At 34.8% G+C, this 16608-nt stretch overlaps 2 protein-coding genes across 11 annotated transcripts in view; both read left to right on the forward strand.

The window, feature by feature from the left end:
• Window positions 1-1203: 1203 nt before the first annotated feature.
• LOC103134597 (TUB like protein 1) lies at window positions 1204-12359 on the forward strand. The gene is made up of 13 exons (XM_007546900.2): window positions 1204-1398; window positions 3057-3189; window positions 3282-3392; window positions 3803-3931; window positions 6772-6891; window positions 7204-7338; window positions 7411-7493; window positions 7630-7794; window positions 9340-9452; window positions 9536-9644; window positions 9753-9851; window positions 10770-10941; window positions 11755-12359. Exons 1-13 carry the CDS (start codon window positions 1384-1386, stop codon window positions 11886-11888), a joined length of 1518 nt encoding a protein of 505 aa, XP_007546962.1. The 5' UTR covers window positions 1204-1383; the 3' UTR covers window positions 11889-12359.
• A 2510-nt stretch (window positions 12360-14869) lies between these two features.
• The window catches only part of tead3b (TEA domain family member 3 b), a 33601-nt gene continuing 31862 nt past the window's right edge, over window positions 14870-16608 (forward strand). For 7 of the 10 annotated variants that reach the window (XM_007546901.2, XM_007546903.2, XM_007546902.2 and 4 more), the window contains exons 1-2: window positions 14870-15051; window positions 15391-15516. The gene's annotated coding sequence lies outside the window, so the exon portion shown is untranslated. The remainder of the gene's footprint in view (window positions 15052-15390; window positions 15517-16608) is intronic. The other 3 variants (XM_007546908.2, XM_016668874.1, XM_007546909.2) reach the window with 1 other exon arrangement.

A 16608-nucleotide genomic window follows, 5' to 3' on the forward strand; every position in this document is an offset into this window, starting at 1 on the left:
ATCAAAATTATCACGTCTGAACGCTACCAAAAATGGTAAAAATGATTGGCTAAGTATCTCTGCTTTAAGGTTCAGAACATCCTGATGTGATGGTGTGTGAGGAGTGTGCGTGTGTCTGTGCGTGCAGGTGTGCGTGTGTGTGTGTGTGTTTGTGTGTGTGTGTGTGTGTGTGTGTGCATTGTTGTTGATGGTGGTGGTGTGGGGGATCATGTGACACCTTTCCACCAAACTATGTGAGGAGAAAGGATTCGCTTGTAGTGACATATTTATTTGCATAAAGAGGTAAAACCTGGGTTTGACCTCTTTTAGCATCAGCTCTGCTCCTCCAGCTTCACCTTGCGAAAAGAGATTTAGGTAATTACCAGCTTAGAGTTTGTCTATGGCTTATAAAACTTGGCTCAAGTATTTCTCTGGAAGTATTTAGTTTACTGGTTATATTATTTTCTTTGTGTCTTCCATCACTTGTGAAGCTTTGTGGTTTTCTGAATGAGTGTAAACGCCTCACCACACCCTCTTTCCAAAGTTCCCGGCCAAGTGTTGCTTAACCAATAAGATGCTGCTGCCAGGCAGACCTACTTTACACTGACCATACTCAACCTGACCTGTTCTTTGAAGAATGGCGATTGCTGTCTACAAGTGGGTTAATCTTCTGGAGGAGTCGCAGAGTTATAAAATGTGTCTATTTGTAAATTCTAAAAGTTCACATGAATAAATAATGAAAAATAATCTTGTGGCACACATTGAAGACATTTGCAGGACAATGACCTCCTTACCAAAGGATGATGTCACACTTTCTGCCTCTCGTAATCCTTCTTTATGTTCTTGCCATCCATACATGCGCAGAGTCACTCCAGGGCAGAGAATCTCTAAAGTTTTCTTGATCCAATTGAGATGATGTGTTAAAAGTTATCTGCTCGTCTCTTAATTTCTACCAAGTTAGTAAAAGTTTTTAAGTTTTACACATTTTCAGAGTTATTTTCAAATATTTGGTAGTTTGGTCAGAGGAAGATTTCTAAAAGGAAGAATTTCTGCACAATAGACTGGGTCCTTCATTGTCACTTATTGCTTTCTTGAGATTTAGGATTTGCAGAGAAGCTGCAGCTTTATTTTGGGAAAAAAGTACATTTCTTCTACTAAATGTTGACCTACATGACAAACAACTCAGGTCCCTCCTCCTGAGGCTGCCTTGGTTTCTCCTGTTGACGTGTTTCTTGCAGAGCAGATGGCTTTACACATAAATCCTATTAGCAACTTTCTGCTGATAGAGACATCACACTAAGTTCAGGGCTTTCTCGTTCTTTTATCTATGTGAGAATCTGGTTTTTACTACTTTCTATTAATTGAAAAAGAGTCAACAGTGCATCCTAATTTGGAGAGCAAGCCATGTCTGCAGAAAAGGTAAGAAATTGGCTAGAATGTCTTTGATTTTTTTTGCATATATATTTTCAAAATGCCAACTTTAATTTGCAACTAGAAAAGATGGTCACACAAAAGACAAAAGAAATTGGCCTTTGTTTAGATTTTTATGTTGATTAGACTTCAAAGTCATTTCAGAAACAGAATTGTTGCATCTTCTACTTATATCTGTGATAATAATTTTGTTTACTTATGCTAACATATGAGTTAAACCAGTGAATTAATACATTGTGCTAAAGGTAATGGCTCATTCTACTGGACCATTTCAATGATTTCATCATGAATAGGAAAAAAGTAATTTGAATCAAGCGTCATTTTGACATTATATGTGAGTACTACTGAACAAGGAAAGCAAAATCCAGCTAAAGTCATTTCACTCACCCAGTACTGCAGAATTATTAAATTAGAACTTAATAAATGTTGATATCTCAATTGTCTGATATTTATGCAAGCCTTTTGAGCACTTTTATAGGTGTTTCAAGTACATTTTTGTTAAATATATAATATTTGATCAAAGATTTAACTATTAGATTTTAAGTTGTATGTTTAATTTAAAATGGGCAGATTGCCTTGATTTTGCTATGTGAGTTTTCAACTTCTGGGAAACAACAACTCATTACAATGTGGTTGTCACATTGGAGCACACTTCACATCAATCTGAGTTTGTATTTACTGCAGACACAAATAGTCTCCATGGATGCAGGATCTGAACCTAATAGGATTACCCCCTGTGTTTCCGCCAACTGCAATCACACTGACCTTACAACTTGTAACACTGTGACATCTTGTACGAGTCATTTGGTGCAAAGCTAAAGGAAAAACTGGGTTATATATTCATCAACCTCTGGGGAACATTATCCCTTGTACAAATGATTGCATAGGAAGAAAGATTTCATAAAAAGTGTCAAAGTGTCATTTGAGCCTTGGGTCATGACAGTAGCTCATTTTGGAAACCATGAAAATACAAGAATTTGGGTTATTCTAAAGAAAATATGCCCCTCCCCACATAGATATTGATATTGTTGTAAATGCACTATGATATTCTGCAACAAATGAGAATGTTTGAATAAATGAAATTAAAATATGTTTAGATAACATGTTGTCTCCAGACACTTTTACATCTTAAAATGTAGGCAATACAGCAGGTGCATGTCTTACTGCAAACCTGAGTTTGTATATTAAATCAGACATAACAATAAAACAGTACATATGTATTAGCGAATCACCTCAATGTGTCTACTTTATATTTTTTTAAGTATAAGTGGGGAATAAGGCAGGAAAATAGGTTTTTGCAAGTTTGAATACAACAACACTGTATTATTAGAAATAGTAATAAATTACTCAATGCTAGAAATAAGTTTCAGCATCTACTGCTGGATATCCTTGCTGATATTAAATAAACCAATAATGAGATGCTTATTCACCTAAACTCAACAAATGTTACTCAGATAAATTATGCAATTTGTCTTAATTTTGCTTGTATTCTCCTCCCCTTGCTCTCTCCATACGTCTGACTTTTTAATGGTGAGTTTTTAAATATTTATGTTTTTGAGACCTAAGATGTCATTGCATCTCAGCTCTAATGTCATTACCTACAAACCCACACATCTAACTAAGATTTATCAGCAGAAAACGCAAAGAAGCCAAAAAAGAAGAAAGAACAGCCCAACGGTAGCTCTGAAGCCAAACTCAACGGAAGTGAAGGCAAACCTAAGAAAACTAAGACAAAGAAGAGTGAAGATGCAGCAGAAGATGATGCCTCCACCACTCAAAGTGAGAATTATTTCAACTATTTCTACGAAAGTGATAAAAAAAATGGAAAATATGTTTTCTGAGGCAGATCTGACAACTCATAAACTTTATAGGTGGAAAAAAAGTAAAGAAAAAGAAACCAGAAAAAGATAAAGAGGAACCTGAGAAGGATAAAGAAAAAGAGCCAAAAAAGAAAGCCAAAAGTGCTCCAAAAAAGAAGAAATGTGAGTCAACACACTGGACACTACAGTTAGTTAGAATGGTGGAAACAGGACAGAGGGAGATATTTCATTAGCCTTGTAGAATAACTGTCTAAGTAATATTTTGGCCAAATTAAGATAATATTGATTTTCTTACACTGCTACATCACCCTGCCTAATTGCCTATCAGAACACTTATTACAAAAGTCCATATTTTAAAAATTATTTTCTCCATGTTTTATTCATGTTCTTTCTTGTTTTCTGAGAACATTAAAATGGGACTATAAGGTAATTATGTTATGAAGCTAATAATGTTTAAGGTAGTGTGAAAAGTATTTAAACCACACACTTTATGTTTATGTTACTATCAATACATTTTGAAAATATGTGTATCAATCAAAGAGTTAAATAATAATTAATTGCTTTTTTTCCAGCCTCAGACACTGAAGAGGATGATGATGAGGAGGAGGAGGATACCCCAAAAAAGAAAACAAAGAAAAAAACAACAAAGGCGAGTTCTCCATCTGCAAGTAATACCAAGGAGAAAAAATCTAAAACTAAAGGTACAATAAAATGCAAAGACATTAAAATGTTCACATATATTTTACCTGTGTCAGTTATTTAGCAATATTAGGTCATCGTAATTTATTAGAAGCACAAAAACTACGAGTAGTAATGTAGTATGACAAAAACATAACATCCATGATCATATATATATGATGTTTATAGGATATTTAAAATGGTAGCCTTGATATGTTCTTAAATGATGGCAATAATCTAATATATGCCATTATTCTTTTATTCTAACCTATAAAAAATAATATGGGTTAGGGTTAGAGCCTCAGTGGTTTGTCCATTGTGAGGTTGGCATTAGACATTTTTTCAAGTTACTTACTTACCTGAGGTGGGAATATGAGTGCACTGTTCTCTAATAATAAGCAAACACACTCTTATAAGACTCCCTATGTCAGACACACATCTATTTCCACTTCTAATCACAGGTTCCAGAGAGAAAACTGGAGAAAACCCAGAATCTTCTAGCTGTTAGTCAACACTGCTAAATTTTACAACTCAGAGCAGTCCAAGTCATTAAAGTGCTTAAAACAACAGTTATGTGACCAGACTGTAGGTAAGCGGATCGGATTATTTTATTGTGTAATGGTGAGTAAGTGGAAATACCTTGACAGCAGGAGCAACAGAGTGTAAAGGTGCAGATTAAACCAGAGATAAGAAATTGAAATTCTAAATAAAATCAGGAAGATTTTAAAATTGTAATACTTATTTTTAAAGGTTGAAATAATAGCCTCACCTTTTTTTAAGAAGGCTTTGATCAACCAAAAGTGGTATTTGTTAGCCAAAAACAAACAAAACAAAAAAAAAAAACAACAATTAAATAAACATACTTGATAAGTAAAAAAATATATATAATTGTGCAACTTTATGTTGCACAATTGTGTAACTTTATGGAGATATCTTTCTAGAACTCAGTTGAACTCTTTTACCCTCCAAACAGCTTTATTTCTTTGCGTTTTAGATTCAACAAGGTGTCAGAAACATTCCTCGGATTTTGGTTCAAACTTTCTGAATGTTGCTTGTAATATCAGGTCTCTATCAGAGATAACTTTTATTTTTCCTGAGTCTGTCCAAATTTTGGCATTTGTGTGATTTGTAGCTGTTCTTAGTGCCAAGAGTAGGACTAGTGTGGTCTTTTGCTGCAGCAGCTTGCTTCAAGGTTTGTGTGTTTGGAGATGCTAATCTGCATACCTTTGTTGCAATGAAGTGGTTTTTGAACTGCTGTTGCCTTTCTGTCATTCTGAGGCCTTTTTGTCAACACAACAGTTGCTCACTGGATATTTTTTCTGTTTTTTGCCATTCTCTCTAACTTTGAGAAGATTGAATGCAAAAATCCCAGGAGACCAGCAGTTTTATGAAGCACCCAGATTAGCCCATCTGACACCAATAACAGCAACATGTTCAAAGCCACTTAGCCCTTGTTTCTTTCCCATTATGACTCTCAATTTGAGCTTTAACAATTCAAAATGCCAAAATGCCCAGTTGCTGCTATTTGAGAAACTGATTTGGGATTTGTGTTAACAAATAATTGAATATGTAGCAAAAGCTTCCATAGATGCTTTTCTCTACATCTTAAAGTATTCCAAAGAAGATTTTTGAAGTACAAAATAAAACTATAGATTTAAAAAAAAATGCATCTCTTATTTTTAAATGTTTGTTCTTCTTCTAGAAATTATTTTAATTAATCCCCTTTTTCATTTTGTATGTTAAAACTTTCTCCTATCAACCTTTAAAGTTTCAGCACAAAACATGTTGGATCATTCTGAACAGAATACTGTCTCATAAAGAAGCACTGTCATAATGTTCTTAAAAGAAAACAATACCTGATTTCATACTTGTGTTTTGTGCATCCTGTTTATAGGGCAAGTTATAATAATATAATCAGGGGCAATACGACCTCTCCTCTTTCACAAAAAGGGAGAAAATTCAAATATCACACTCATCATTATGCAGCTTTGGCTCGGTTAGTATCCGCTGCTCCAGTACAACCCATAGAGATATGACACATGAATTTTGAAAGAAAGTGTTTGAAAAGATTTCATTTGGCTAAAATCTCTAATTTATTTACTATCAATCTAAGGGCTTTCAGTCCTGAAGTGCCCTAAAGTTTGTTACTATCAACATCACACAGACAAAACACGTCTTTAAGAAGTCGTTTGTTAGCAGAGCTAAGTGTTGGGGCATGTTCTATCAGATTCACTACCGTGGAACTGGTTTTGGGAGCAAGTGTTAACAGGACTGTGGGTGTAATCGAGGTTTTGAAGACGCAGATCTTATGGCACCAATTTGAGTGGGGAGTTTTGAATTCTTCACACAAGCCTTGCATTCTGAGACTCAGTCAGTCGCTTGTGTTTTTGGAATCTACACAGAAGAAAAACGACTTCCTCATGTAACAAGAGGCCATTAAATCTGCTTCCTAAACAATTTCCCCACGAAAAAAAGGCGAAAAAATGCATTTGACATCTAAATATGGTCAAATAGCTGTTAAGCCTTAATTCTTTCCGCATTCCTTAAATTCTTGAATATGACAAAAACAGCTTGCAGCAGCAGCAAAAGCAGATGTCAAACTAAATGCATGCAAAATCGAGACTTTATGCTCAAAATTACTGTTGTTGTTCCACATCTGTCCCACCCTCAATATGTTACTAATTTGACTTTGGATGGTTTGGCACAACTCAACAACTCCTATCCCTCTGTCTTTTAATGTTTGGTTATTTCAAAATGTGTTCTTATTACTGGTTTTTATTCCAAGGATTATTTCCTATCGATTTCATGGGTAAATAGTTTTTTTTTTGTTTTTTTTTTTACTCTACTGTTTTCCTATTCTCAGAGGACAAAGATTCTGATGGCAAAGATAAAAAGTCAAAATCAAAGGACAAGGAGAAGAAGAAAGAACCTGCATCAATGTTTATGATAAACGGGGACAAATCATCTAAAAGCAAAAAGAAAGGTAATTCAATACTTAATATTTTATAGATTTTCCTTACTGTACTAATTCTAAAACCATAACATATTTTTTTCTAATGTTTAATATTTTGTGTAGCTGCATACACAGATAAAACCAAATGTTTACTGGAAAGACCTCCAGATTTCTTTTACACACTGTCTGGCATAAAATCAGAATAAACTTTATGTAAATAACTGGTATTAGTTGTATATTATACTAACTACTTGTTCTTTTGAGTAAAGAGCACAATCTTAGCAAAGACATTTGTTTTTATAAGTGCATGAAATTCAACTAAGATCTGTGTTTACCAAACAGCTGCCAAATCAGAGAGTGATGACAGTGAAGAAGAGACAAAGTCAAGCAAATCAAAAAAGAAATCAACTGCCGGTTCGGCATCTATGTTTCAGACAACAGCAGATAAGGAAAAAGACAAAAAGACAAAGAAAAAAGGCAATTTAGCTTGACATTTCTTCCACTGTTTGGGTTTGTCAACCTGCCTAATAAATGTGTCTTCTCTTACAGCAAAGGTAGAAGAGAGTGATGAATCTGAATCAGAGAAAGAAGAGAAGACAAAGAAGAAAAAGGCTAAAGGAAAGAAGAAGAAGGTAGCTTAAATTCTAAAAATGCTTTTCCAAAAAAAGTAAACGCTTATTTAAATTATGTTATAGTAATAAAACAGCACGACAAACATTTAGAGTTAGTAATGCAGTAAAATGTACTAATTATTTGTCCCATAATCAGGAGAGAGCTCCCTCACCTGAGATTGAGTTTGACGACTTGGAGACGTTTGTGATGGAGCCAGCTCCACAGGGTGTGACGGTGAAATGCAGAGTGACGCGGGACCAGAGAGGAGTGGATAAGAGCCTCTATCCTCTGTATTATCTTCATCTAGACAATGAGAAAAAGGTCAGGAAACACCCATTGATAAATTGGGGGAAATGTGTTGATTGGTCAATAAATTAGAAATAATTTATTTTTGGACAAAAAGAAAAATAAATTATGCTTTTTGTCCAAAAGCTGAGGATGAATTACTGAGTGAATACAAAGTAAAATTAAATATTTTATAATGTCTAAAATGTTGACTACCATAATCTCCTGAAGTTAAAAAAAGGATAATAACTGACATTCAGGTGCTTAGAAGAATCATGAGAGGTGCCCTGATAAATCGGTCTGATTTTTTTAAGTTTGGGAGATCAGGTGAGAATGAGCCGACAGTTACCTGTGGAATGAATCCTATCCTCTAATCTTATCTGCCTCTGCAAAGGTTTGACAGCCACTATCCCTTTCTGCTCTGCAGGAAGATGGTTGACTGACAAACTCAGCCACCAGGTCACGTCTGCATCTGCTAGGTTAACAATAGTCACTCCACTGTTGCCAATTTAAAAACTGTGTTGTGATATTTAGTATATTTTCTGACAAACAAACAAACAAAAAAAAAATCATATAAGCCATAATCGGAATTTGGAGGGCAGGCTTTGCAAAGATCAGTGATTGGCCAAAAAATCATCGACATTTGCACCCTTATTGTCTACAAATGATAAAACTACGGCCTAAGGTAGTTACAAAGTTGGAAATCATTTTACCAGAAAATTACCTGCATTAGCCTGCTCCTTTTTAGGTTACTGTCTAACTCTGTTCACAGAAAGAGAAAAGCAAGGTGCATTATAGACAGATTATTTACATTGCCAACAGAGAAAATCAAAACCAAATTTCAGTTAAGAAAACATTCATTGTTTGGTATTTTGTGGGAAAACAATAATACCTGGTGATGCTACAGATAACAGGCCTAGTCCAAACAGCAAAGACATTGTCAGGTTTTAAAATGTAACACCGGCCATCCTCTCTCCTCAGTTGGAACGAAAGATTGTCTATGTTGTATTTTAACATCAGGTTCTTAATCATCCAATAGTTGAGTATTATTACTCGACTATTATTTGATTTATTATTTGATTTGTTCTATATAAAACCTTTTCAAAGCAAAAATGCTCCATAACGTCAGATTGTAAATTATTAAAGGAATATAAAACTGTCATGAAATACATGTTGATAGTAATGTCCTAAAGAGAACACAGCATCATATATTGAAAACAAAAAGAGCGTGGGTGAATGATGAACCTCTTGTTGCACACAATGGCTCTGAGAAGCATCCACACCTTTTCATGAATTGTCTTCTGTTTTGAGAAGCAGTTTCTGAACCAACTAAAAATACCAGACTCAAAATAAAAACTGAGAATAGGAGTGGAAGTGTTTGACCAGTCAAAGCTGTTTTGAAAGTGATTTAAAGTCACTTTCAGGTAGGCCAATCTGCCCACTTAATCTAACATTTCAGAGATTCTGTAATGCACGACAAAATTACAACAAAACAATCATTCAGCAAGATGAAACACCTTTTAACATTGACAGCCTTCTTTGTTAGGATCTAATGTGGCTCATTGTGATTACCTTTCTTAGACATTCCTGTTGGCTGGAAGGAAAAGAAAGAAAAGCACAACTTCAAATTACCTCATCTCCATTGATGCCACAGACTTATCAAGAGGTGGTGAGAACTTTGTGGGAAAACTAAGGTATGTCAGAAGAAGTCAGACAAACTGAATAATGATGTTTTTAAAATCTATTTGTAGAAGTCAATATATCTTTTCTTAACCAGGTCCAATTTAATGGGAACTAAATTCACAGTGTTTGATAACGCTCTAAATCCAGAAAGAGCTCTTCCAGACATGTCTAATGCACGGCAAGAGTTAGCTGGCATCATCTATGTGAGTTCCTTACAGTTTATTGGTTGCTACTTTATGGGGATTTATTCTGATCTGAATACTGAAGAGAAGAAATGTAGATACTTTGAATCTGGTTGTTTCTCACCTCAGGAAACAAATGTCCTTGGAATGAAAGGGCCCAGACGGATGACGGTCATCATTCCAGGAATGAGCAAGGACAATGAGAGAGTCCCACTCAGGCCCAGAAATGTAAGCTTCATCAGAAACTTCACCCTACACAAAATGACATAACAATTTCATTTTCTTTCAGCTGAACTGACTTTTATACCTACAGCTCATTTTCTGGCATAAGCACAGGTTAAATAACTAATATTATTAGTTAGGTCTCGGAGCACTCCTGCTCTTGTCTGAGCGTTTAATAAATGTTTTTGACTCGTTAACAACAAAATTGTACCTGAAATGTATGCCAAGGCCTAAGCAATAACAGAAAAAATAGAAATACAAAAAATATTAAGTAAAACTTGTAAAAGATGGTCCAAAATGTTTAAAAAATGTAAGCTAAAACTGAAGTCAAGACAAACATTGAAAAACCACACAAAACTTAAAGTAGGCATTACAAGCATCAAACTGTTGGATGCACTCCATGTTCTTTGAATGCTATGCATGTTGGGATAGCGTAATTGAAAAGAGGCTGACTCATGCAACTGAGCTGAAATTTAAAACATTCCCTGCACCACTTCTTCTGCATTAGTTACAGTTATACTGTATTTTAAGGGGATTCTATGAAAATTTACACCCCATTACATTGTGATCATGGCTCATTTCTTTTTCCAATTATATCTGTTTGCTTGAACAAACTTTTTCACTTCCGTACTCAGCAAAAGATTTTTCTAAACTTTGGCTTGAAAGCATTCCCAGCATTTTCTTTTTTTTGTTTGTTTTTTTAAGAAAACAACCACACAAAAACAGAACAACCAAATTAAAAACTAAATATGCAAATGAACAAAAACACCCTTTTTTACAAAAGCTGGCTGCCAGCAGAAGAGCCAGATGTTTAACAGCTTGATTTAGGTTCTGTTTGTTATGAGAAAAGAACAAGGCAAGTGGGTAAAATCTTATTGCTCTTTCTTGATGCTCACTGACTTATGTTTTGCCAATTGACCACAGGAATGTGACGGCTTGTTGGTAAGGTACCAGAATAGAAGGATGGAAAATCTGATTGAGCTTCACAACAAGACACCCGTGTGGAACGAAGAAACTGCCTCTCATGTGCTGAATTTCAACGGCCGAGTCACACAAGCCTCCGTCAAGAACTTCCAGATAGTTCACAACAAGGACTGTGAGTACTCCATATCCATCTGTCTTTTTCCCACAAACAGTCTGGTTTGTTTGGAACCAGATGTGGATGTGTGGGACAATGAAATACAAAGTGGTTTACTATCAAAACAAGTTCAAGGAAGACACAAAAGATCAGATGAGTGTATATGGTTTACTTTAGCAATCCCTCAAAAATTGGTTGCCAAGCACATTTACAAGTGAAAAAGTATTGGCCTCCTACTACTGTAGATATATTTTGTTTTAGTATCAGACAAAAAATAATTCAGTTTCATTCATTAAAGAAAAAACTATCGAATGGTTGTGACACCCTCTTGTAGTTCGGAAATCAATTTTCTACATCTTTTTGGAGGAATTTTTTAACCCACTCTTCTTTGCAGAATTGTTTTAGTTCAAGTGCATTTTTAAGATTTTATAGCATGAGTTTCCTGTTTAGTAATTCCAGCACATCTAAATCAGATTTATGTTAGTACTTTGACTAGAGTGCTCCACAACCTACTTTTTCCAGCCATTCAGAGGTCAACTTCATGTCATTGTCCTGCTGCATAACCCCTGTGCTCTTCAGCATAACCCTACATGACTGTTGGTGGAAAATCACCTCTAAAGGCTTTCGGGCTTAATGCAGCTCAGACGCCTGTTAAACTGTAATCTATGCATACCAAGGATTGTATTGGAAGTAATAATTTTATCGACGAAAAAAGGCAAAAACAAGAAATCTTTAAGGTGGCAAATTCATTTTGGCGGCACTGTAAGTGATTTGTATCCCACTTTCTTCTGATCAGCTCTGAGTTCCTAATATATTTTTGATTTTTTCCAGTGGACTACATTGTGATGCAGTTTGGAAGGATAGCTGACGACATATTTACTCTGGACTATAACTACCCCATGTGTGCCGTCCAGGCCTTTGCCATCGCACTCTCCAGCTTTGATGGGAAAATTGCTTGTGAATAATCCAAAGATATTCACAAGCACTACAGTGTTAGCACAAGCACTACTACCAACGGTAGGTTAACAACTACTGTAACCTGAATGCTGCAAGTTCATGCCAATCTGTGACTCTTACTTTCCTACACTGTCAGAGGTGAGTAGTGGTAACCAACAGTGGATACCTGTTGCAGCGGTGCCACCTCTTTGCTATTCAGATTTCCTCCTGCAGGTGTCAGAAGCAAGTTCAACCTTTGTAGCTTAGTCTGATTTAACATGAATTTTCAGAATTAGTGTTTATCACAAAATGTCACAATTAAAATTTAAAGAAGCAGGTAATAAAATTAGTCTTTAAAGATGTTCAATTTTATGTGTTTCTTTTGTTTTGTTTTTTGTTGTTGTTTGTTTTTTATTTCATGTTGTTTTGTATCCTGTTCCTATCTAGGTCCAGCAGTAGAAGAGTTTCTTGTTTCTTGTGTCACTGTGAAAAGAAATAAACCAAAAACTGTGAAAACAAATAAACCAAAAACTTCATTTTCCAAATGACACAGTGTTTTCTCAAAGACAAATATCTTACAAATAATGTAGATGAAAAATTTGTGACATTTGGCTCTGTTTTACTTTGATTATACCATTAATAATTATGATATTTAGGCTTCCTGTATCCCTCAATTTTTCCTAAATGTAATGACTATGAAACAAAAGGTGTCATGGTTAAAGTGATATTCGTAAAAGATCTGTAGCATCTTTGTGTTTATTTTTGTAGGTTTCTATTCATGTGTGATGATTCAATCTTTGTATATTTAACACAATCTGGTCTAATGTAAGCTGTTGTAGATTTTTTTTCTATTTACACCATTTTTTGTCAGAATTTGTGAAAAACCTTGTATTTTTCCTTCACCTTGCCTTTGTTTGATGTGCTTATTGGAATAATGTGTGTGAATTAAACCTTCCTGATTGCAGACACATATTGTCCTCTGAGTAAAATCCTTTACAGAAAACCTTATGGGATCTGCCAGAACAGTTATAAAACATGTTTTATGATTGTATCATCTGCTGCGAGCAGAGAGCAGGCAGCTGGCACATAATAAAACAGATTCCAGTTGCAAGATTTTTAGAGACACCCACGCTTTTCTCCTCCTGCCGTCTGACATGTCGAAAGCCTCACTCAGGATGAAAAACCTGTTTGCACGGAGGGCCTGGAGCAGAAGTGAGAGGTGTGTATTCTGCCTGAACCTGCTCAGGCAGTTGTCCAAACTCGCAAAATTAAATGAACCCTGAAGCAGGCGGCTCCTCTTGAACAGATGCTGTAAGGTGAGTTAGTCTTCCACCTCCCACCCCCGCCTCCCACCCTCCCTATTGTCTGTTTTTGATATGGGACTTTCAGCAAAACAACTCCCAACATAAGTGTCTGAAATTGTCTCATTTTGAAAGATCGCATTGTGTGTATATAAATTCTCCATGTATAGACATGCATTACTGTTGGATGTTGCAGCCACATTGGTGACCAACAGAAGGAGCTGTTGCTGGATGGAAACTGAGATTCATCTGGTTTCACCTGAGAAACATTTGTCAGATGTTGAACACTCATAACTTTCTAACAGAATCAGTCTTAGAATTAGTCTACTTTATTCTTCAGACATTATATGTTATGTGAAAAAATTTAAATGAAAGGTTTTAAAGCAGATGTCGAACGCTTACTGAATGAAGCTCAAAAATATTATGACAAGCTGTATAATGACTTATGATGAAGTTGTAGCATAATAGTTAGATATTACAAATCCAGGTAGACTTGATGGACAAAAATGGAGATCAATAGAAAAGCAAAAAATTCAAATATAAGTTTCAATTACCTAACGTCAATCTAGTGTGTTTGCTAATAACAAATAAGGAGCAGTAATATTTATTTTGGAGCATTTTATATAAGGTTAAAACTTAACAATAAACACCAGCTCTGCCAAAATATTTTGTGAATCAGTTGTTTTTTTTTTTATCTGTAATAGACAAAATAATAAAATATGATAAATAACTTTAATATTGGGGAAAAAATCTTCCTTTTTTAATTTAGCTTTAGAATATTGCATTTGTCATGTGCAGATGCAGTGAGATACATTGAGTTTGTTTTACGTCATTTCTTTAAAATCTAAGATTAGATTTATTTCTATATATTTTCTCTATCTGCACCAAATTAGTCGTTTTGACACAAAAACACTTTGACTTTGTTGTTTCTATTTATTTAGAACATTTTGAATATCACAAACGACTTTGATCAATTCAGTGAAATCTGCACAGATATACATTTTTTCTATATATATGTAGTATCTGTGAGTAAAATAAGAAAGTATTCCCTTTCATAAACCTACAAAATAGGATGCTTTGTAGTCCTGGACTGATGATGGTCTTCACATGACACGCCAGTAGTGTAAATATTTGCTCTCCTTGATATTAGTTTTCATTTTTACATAGGTTTGTCCTTTGCTGTACTACTTATATACAATACATGGGCAAACAAATTTAAAATTTTGCTTCAATAGATTAAAAATACCAGTAAAATTAATACTTTCTGCCAACAAGTGGCACTTTTGTTCAAGTACCAGAAGAAAAATTCATCCAGGAAGCTACAGTACCACACTAGTCACTCTAGTGACTTTCTTAGTTTAACCACATACTTTAAAATCAGTGCTCTGAATTTTGCATTTATGCACCAGACATCTGTTCCATTTCAATTCCTTACAGGAAGGACTCTTTTTCAATTTTGCTTTATTTTATTGTTCCTCTGGGATAAAGATAACTTTAAGTTTAATTCATGTTCTCTCGAGGAAGTTCTCTATATTTTTATTGACTGGAACAGAACTGCGTGTGCTCTGTCAGACAGGTTTCGGGACCGGAAGCCCCAGTGTTCAGTGATTGTAGGCGCGGCCTGGAACCGAGTCTCGGCCCCATGAGCCTGTTGATTGACGCGCACCGATGGCTCCTCCTTGAAAAGTCTTTCTTTCCCCTCCCCCTTCGTTTTCCAGTGTAGTGCGTTGATTTCATACCAAAGTCATACTTAACATTCCACTTATACTGTCAAACCTCTGACAAATATTACGGAAAACAACAAGGCGCCAAATTATAACAAAGTTACTAAAAAGCGCACCTGGCCTCACTGGGAAGAATAGGGGGACTGCCAGAATTTAAAAAATATAAGGTAAGTTCTCCACAAAAGTTCCCTCTTTCTGTTCTCAGCCTTTAGCGGGGAGATTTTTCATGCCGCTTGCCTCGGTGAAGTTTTCAGATCATTGTCATTTTTCACATTTTTCCGCGGAGCTGCCTGCGTTGGGAGGGAAGAAAAATATGTGGAGATTGATACACGATTGTGTTTGACTTTCCCAGAGAGCAGGGGCATCTTTGACAGCCTCTGTATATTCATATTTACACCAGATGTCCGCTTATTGGCACACATTATATTACAAAAAAAGAAAAAAAAAGTTTCTCGTTTTTACGCAGAAGAACCGAGCCAACATGTTCTATGTTTTCTGTCGCGCAGAGTTCCCAGCTGGATCCAACACTTCCAGCCTTGAGGATTCCAGCAGTTATATCAAGTGGTCCAAAGAGACACCGACACGATTTGGAGGAATAACTTCGGACTGGTTTGGAGCTCTGCATCCTGAAGGTAAGACAAGGTCCTAATCGGTCAGCGCAGTTCAGTCAAGGCGACGTTTCAACGCAGAACTAAAAGTAAATAAATAAATAAATAAATAAATAAATAAATAAATTAATTAATAAATTAATAAATTAATAATAATAATAATAATAATAATAATAATAATAATAATAATGATAAAATGTTACAAATTAGTTTTGTTCAAGATGACTTTAAGATTGTCAAACAAATTTGTTGTAAAAAAAATAAAATAAAAAGAATTTCAGGGGAGATTTTTATCAGCAGCTTCAGTAACTTTCCCTTCAGTTTATCCAGTAGCGCTGCTATTTAAATAAAAAAGAATGGGAACAAAAACACACTGTTTGCTTTCAAGTCTGTACACTTTAAGACATACATAAAACAATGTTAATCAAAGCTCTGGTAAATAACAATTTTAACCAAGTTTGGACCAGTTAGTTTTTTATTTTATTTTATTTTATTTTATTATTATTTATTTATTTATTTTTTGTAGAGTTACATTTAGGACACAATAAGATAAGAAACAATAGAAATTTACATTACCAGTTTTACAAGTATATATACAAAGTATATGATTACTATGATTAATTGAATTTTACCATGGGATCTTTGCTTCTGTTTAATAAAATATTTTTTGTAACATCACAAGGTTTTAAGAATGAAAACTATTATTTTAATCAAATTATGTTTTTAATTTTCAACATGATTAGAAGTTTGTGTAAATAATTAAACTGAATAACTGCCCAGTGTATGAATTTATTTATATATTTATTTATTTCTATGATCTTAGCTTTACTTTTAACTTTACTATGAATGATTTTAAAAACTTAAAATAATTTTATTACACCATTTTCAACTTGATGTGTCTCTTTCAAACTTCAAATCTTCTTTAACAAGTTATTCAATAAGATGCTCAGTTCCTCCTGTCTTTCTGAGTTTTCTCTTCTCAACTGCCAAAGCATGCCACGATACTCTGCAAAGTCCTACTAAGTACATAATTCATAGGTGAGGATGTGAGATGCATGGATATGCAACAGGCTAATTGTATAATTAGATACAACCTCGGGCTACACCTGTCCTCTC

The sequence above is a fragment of the Poecilia formosa genome, unplaced genomic scaffold (assembly GCF_000485575.1).
Source record: "Poecilia formosa unplaced genomic scaffold, Poecilia_formosa-5.1.2 Scaffold18, whole genome shotgun sequence".
NCBI classification, from domain to species: Eukaryota; Metazoa; Chordata; class Actinopteri; order Cyprinodontiformes; family Poeciliidae; genus Poecilia; species Poecilia formosa.

Excerpts from the sequence above, each read along its gene's own strand:
- LOC103134597 (XM_007546900.2), top strand. Across the intron at positions 7,339-7,410 it reads CAAAAAGACAAAGAAAAAAG|CAAAGGTAGAAGAGAGTGAT; the intron begins GCAATTTAGCTT and ends CTTCTCTTACAG. Across the intron at positions 9,852-10,769 it reads TCCCACTCAGGCCCAGAAAT|GAATGTGACGGCTTGTTGGT; the intron begins GTAAGCTTCATC and ends AATTGACCACAG.